Source organism: Sinocyclocheilus grahami, unplaced genomic scaffold (assembly GCF_001515645.1).
Source record: "Sinocyclocheilus grahami isolate Dianchi unplaced genomic scaffold, SAMN03320097.WGS_v1.1 scaffold226.1, whole genome shotgun sequence".
Lineage (NCBI taxonomy): Eukaryota > Metazoa > Chordata > Actinopteri > Cypriniformes > Cyprinidae > Sinocyclocheilus > Sinocyclocheilus grahami.
The window spans coordinates 709,571-715,384 of NW_015505405.1; the positions used below are offsets into that span (position 1 = coordinate 709,571).

Below are 5,814 nucleotides of genomic sequence, written 5' to 3' on the forward strand. Positions count from 1 at the left end.
TAGTCGTGTGTTTATTAGTCACGTTGAATTAATGAAAGCAGTTAAATCTTCTATTTATTCAGCAACCGCTATAGGCATTTCCTGGGTTTCTTCTGCGAGGCGTATTTGGAGTTTCCGTGCGAGAGCGCCCTCTGGCCTTCGGATGGAGATTTAATCACCTAATCGCGATTTATCGCCTTTGCGATTTAATTGATTAATTGTGCAGCCCTAGTTTATTAAAAACATTTTATTTCCAAATTTTTCTCGAAATTTAACGAGTTTAATCTCGCGTTATAATGAATTTAATCTTGAGATGGTTTTATTTTTTTATTATTGCTTGGCCCTAATCCTCTTCAGTGTACACAAACAAACAAAGCAAACAAATAAATCAATTGGACAGTATGGATCAGGGTTATTAGTATATTCTATATATTAATTAGTATATTTAATTATTAGTTATTAGTATATTAGTATATTAATATAAAAAAATACTTAAAATAAAAATGTACCGAAATAAAATATATAAACAGGCCAACAGCTGACAAGCTGACAAGGCCATCAAGTCTAACTAAAACTAAATAAACTATATAAAAACTAATAAAAATGACAAAAACACCCAACACAACCTAAATTCAAATTGAAACAGAAAATATAAAAATCAAATCTTATTCAAAATAGTAACACAGTATATGAATAATACTAAAATAGCACTAGTATAAACACAAAACAACTAATTTTAATGATAAAATATTCTATATTTTTGTTATAAACAGTGTTTGGTTCATAACATTCCTTTGGGATATTATGGGAATTTCCACCCTTTTTTATTTTGGTATTAAGAGAGTTTTTGTGTCTCCATTGGAATTTCCTCCTCCTCTTTTTATTTGCTCTTGACTTTGAAACATAAACGAACACAACATTTGAACTGTATATCAAGTTTATGATCTTTCTCTGACAAAAGAAAACCGTTAAAGGTGTTTATTCGATCAAATCAAAGATTGCGCATGTAAACGCAGCCATTATCCCCAAACCATTATAATCTACATAAGTTTAAAGATAAAAAGCAGGAAAACAGATATTGTTTGTTTGGTTATAGTTCAACAAGAATACTCATATACACTTATGCTAAAAGTAACAGCAGACCCTTACTCAAATAAACTCTGGGTCTCTTGAACTCTATCTGTAGAATATTAGAGAGAAGAGAATAAATCACACTGACACAAATAAACACGTATGCTTATACTTTCCAACTAGTTTAAACATTCTGCATGTATTTGTTTGTAGCAGCCCAGTCTCACAAGGGAAACTTTGTCAGCGTACCACGGAAACATTGTCTGGTAGCTTTTTAACTGTGTATAGGAGAAATCCATTATGACTTTGGATGCTATGTTGCATTTGAGTAACGCAAGAATAAGGAATACTTAGAAATTCTCACATAAATAGAACCAGATCACATTAAAATCAACTGCTGGCAAAAGTTTTGGAGATTTCTCTGAAATAAGGTGCAAGCATGATTAAGACTTTCTGGAATTCTACAATATAAGGTAACAAAAGTTAACTAATTGGAGATGGTGGTTTCTCCATGAGAGTCTGTTAGTTTGTATATGTATGTCACACTGTTACACTGTCAGCCGTTTCAATTTTTTCATACGTATCATGCATATCTTCATGCACAATTTTTTGTCATTGCTTCATGACAAATTAGTTCAGGCTGGTCGGAAATCTTTACTTGATGTTCAGGTCGTGTTAACAAATGCATGAGAATTTATGAACTATTAACTATGTTCTCATCTAAGTTGCAAATTAATCACAATATCACAAAAAAATACATGAAATAAGCATTTCCATCTAATGTGTTCAAGAGAACAAAATAATAGTTTCCAGAGAAACTGTATATTTCTTTAAATAATATACTCTTAGAAAAGTCTAAATAGGGCCCAATGTCCAATGTTTATATGAAGGAATTTTCCTTGTTTATTTTTGACAGGGGTTTACATCAACACATTTTAATGCTAACTTAGTATAGTGCATGAAAATAAATGGTTGGAAACACCAAGATGTGAATAAATATTCCAAAATAAAATAAAAAATATATATAAAAATAGAATCGCTTTAATTTTCATTTCTATTTTGCATTTTCTCTGAAAATCTTTTCTTGACCACATTAAACGGAAACACTGCTTTATTTATAAATTGATTTTTTATTTTATTTATTTTTTGTGATACATTTCTATGGATTGTTTTTCTTACAGTGTAGTTACATTGAAAAATAATCTTTTTATTTATAATTTTATTTTGAAATGGAAATAATAAATCTAGGGTTGTCACTGAGGATAACTACAAAACCTCGAAAGTAATACGTTCAAAGGCATTACAATTATAAGAATTTGAGTGCAGAACATGTTATATTGTCAAGAAAATAATGAAATATTGCAAATAAAATCTTAACGCATGATTTTTTTCGCATTATTACATGCAAATTGGTTATGTTGTATGTCTGAACCTTCACTCTGCATCCAAACCATGTTAAAAAAAAACATGAGAAATTCCTGAATCATTAGACTTGATGATTAATAAAAATAAATATGAATGAATAAGAAATAAAAACCAGTTTGTGAATAAAGAAGTGTCAAGAAAAAACAGATGCAAAATAGAAATGAAAATGAAAGGGATTATTTTTTTCTGAATTTTGCAATATTTATTTGCATCTTGGTGTTTCCATCCATTAATTTACAGTATGCCAAAATTTGCATGCAAATGTGTTCATGAAAACTCTGCTATTAGTGAGTTTTAAATTGAGGGTGTAAATGTGCTACTCAACTGCACTGACAGCACAGCACGGAACAGTTTTAATGACGCAGTGCAGACTCACCATGGCACTGGACCTCAGGATTCCCCCAGAACAGTTCCCTGCACTCCTCACACGTCCTGCCTCCAAACCCAGGCTTACAGGAACACTGACCGGTCAGCTGAGACGAGCATAAACACACGCAAAAAAGTGTTTCGTTTGTGATTCAGTTGATATATGATTTAAATTAAGATGTGTGTGTGTTCATACCAGATCACAGGAGGATGTGTAAGAATGTTCGGGGTGGCACTGGCAAGGTTGGCATCCTTTGCCACTGTTGATGTTCCATGTGTTGGGGGCACAGCGGTCACAGTGCTGACCCACCACGCCGGGTAGACATGGGCACTGGCCGCTAACCCTGTCACACTCACACAAGCCGTCAACACATCTTTGCTTGGAACTTCCCACGAGATGGCACATGCATCCTGACGACAAAACGAAACAAAAAAGGCCTTACAATAGCTAAAAGATGATTTGAAGGGTAAAACTATGTTGCTCAGAGGTTGCTCTTTCATAGCTCACTCAAAAATAAAGATTCTGCCAATGTTTCTTTGGTGGACCACAAACAAAGATATTTTGAAAAGTCAGTTGTTCTTTTGGACCCCGTTGACTTTCATTGCATGGACAAAGACAGCTGAAACATTCTTCAAAATATATACAAAGTTCTATCATGAAACTCTAGACATCATAATTCACATGTCACAGCTGATTGGTTCTCTCCTGTATCGGTAGCCAATGAGCTCGCTGCTCAACATTCAAATACTTGGCTAGTGTTTGTTATAGCAGTAGCAGCGCACTTCAAAAACCCTTCACCTTCCCCAGCTCCACCTGTATAGATCTTCTACGGGGTGATTCATGTATGCTATGTTATATGTGCATCAGCAATATTTCTTAAATGCTCTCTCTCAGATATATTCCGCCAAGACCAAATACATTATGTATATTACCATGCAAATCACTCCGAGAGTTGTCATGACAGAACTTCTTTTCTCTATCATAGGACATCTAACATAGAACAACTACCATACACCACACCCTAAAAGAGCACTGCAAATGGATGGATTTTTAAACAAAAACTATATGTGCATCAGCAATATTTCTTACATGCTCTCTCTCAGATATATTCCGCCAAGAACAAATACATTGTCATGTATATTACCATGCAAATCACTCCGAGAGTTGTCATGACAGAACTTCTTTTCTCTATCATAGGACATCTAACATAGAACAACTACCATACACCACACCCTAAAAGAGCACTGCAAATGGATGGATTTTTAAACAAAAACACACACTTGTTTAGACTGTATACTCACTCCTGCAGTTCTGAGTATGGGCATCTCCATAATAACCACGACTGCAGTACTGGCACGCATTGCCATCGGTGTGAAACAGGCATTTGAGACAGGCACCAGTGCGGGCGTCACATGATTCAGGGTCCTGCATGTTAATATTTCTGTTACACTGACACGGATGGCACCGCCCTACTGGGACCTGAGGGTTACCATAGTAACCAGAGGCACATTCCTCACACTTTGGTCCTATAGGATGGAACAGGAGTGAGATTTGTTTTATGTGAGTTTTAAATAATAGCTTGTTCTGTTCATTTCTCAGACTGCTGTATTCACCTTTGTAGCCTGAGCTGCAGACACACACCATTTGGAGAGAGTTGGGATTTTGGTAACAGCTTTCAGCGAACTGCATTCCACTTCCAGGTCCGTCAGGACACATACAAGGGCGACACGGCTCACTGGAGCCCAGCAGCGTGTTACGGTGATAACCACTTTCACACCTGGAACAGAGGGTTTCGAGAAACACAATGATCTTTATTAAATATTCAATGTAGCTTAAACAGTAGAGTATCACACTAGTAACCCCAATGTCATAAAATGCTTTTAAAAAATATAAAAATTATACATACTGGTATAAACACACACATACACATCACACAAAACATTCATCTTTAAAATAAAAGTCACCTTTCATGAACTAATAATGGAAATAATTTTAATTGAAATAAACTTTCAATATAAACAATTATGACTAACCTATACTTAAAACCAATACAACAAAAATTTTAATATTTACCACTTTAAATGCACAACCAGGATATATCTTAAACAATTGGCTTCTCAAAAGAGCTTACTGAGTCCAGAGCTGCACTATGTGGCCTATTGAGCCCAGACACTGAGCTGCGCCACATGGCCTATGGGGAGTCTATGCAATTATGGTCAACTCTACAGCAAAAATACAGCAAACAATGAGCCTGCACCTTGTTTACTGCTTGTCTAACTGTTCAAATGTTACATCTGCTGTCTTAATGTTACATCTGCTGTCTTAATAAAAGTATCTCTCCATCACTTTTGTTTTGCTCAGACAAGGAGACTAAACGATTTTTAAAACTGCACAAAGTGCATGAATATTTAATGACGTTAGGACTAAGGTTTATGATTGAGTGTCCCTTGCTAAACAATCCACTATAACATTTTCACATGATATGCTTTATTTTTGGTACCACAATTCAGGGTCAAAGCCACAAAAGTGGTGCTAAGTCACCACTTTTTTCATAATAAAAGGTTAAAAACTTGTCCTTACCTAGGGTTTAAAAAAAAGAAGTTCACCCACTGTTAAAGGGATAGTTCACCCAAAAATGAAAATTACCCTATTGATTTATTCACCCTCAAGTTATCCTAGGTATATATGACTTTTTTTTTTCTTACAGACAAATACAATAAGAGTTATATTTTAAAAAAGCTGGCTCTTCCAAGCTTTATAATGGCAGTGAATGGGGGGTCGAGATTTTAAAGCCCAAAAAAGTGCATCCATCCATCATTAAAAGTGCTCCATACAGCTCCACAAGGTCTTCTGAAGTGAAGTGATGTGTTTGTGTAAGAAAATTATCCATATTTAAACCTATATCTTCCTCTAGCTTCCACTCTAGTAATCTCTAGCTTCCATTGACTGTCTTACGTGCCTTTTCCCAAAAA

The 5,814-nt window shown here is 35.0% G+C and overlaps 2 protein-coding genes across 2 annotated transcripts in view; both read right to left on the minus strand.

Moving 5' to 3' along the window:
* acot18 (acyl-CoA thioesterase 18) overlaps positions 1–5,814 on the minus strand; it is a 446,653-nt gene that overhangs the window by 390,206 nt on the left and 50,633 nt on the right.
* The window catches only part of lamb1b (laminin, beta 1b), a 38,377-nt gene that overhangs the window by 16,253 nt on the left and 16,310 nt on the right, over positions 1–5,814 (minus strand). The window contains exons 19-22 of the mRNA XM_016287940.1: positions 4,456–4,619; positions 4,144–4,368; positions 3,038–3,252; positions 2,852–2,948 (exon numbers count right to left, since the gene is read on the minus strand). Coding sequence (XP_016143426.1) covers positions 2,852–2,948; positions 3,038–3,252; positions 4,144–4,368; positions 4,456–4,619 — 701 coding nt within the window. The remainder of the gene's footprint in view (positions 1–2,851; positions 2,949–3,037; positions 3,253–4,143; positions 4,369–4,455; positions 4,620–5,814) is intronic.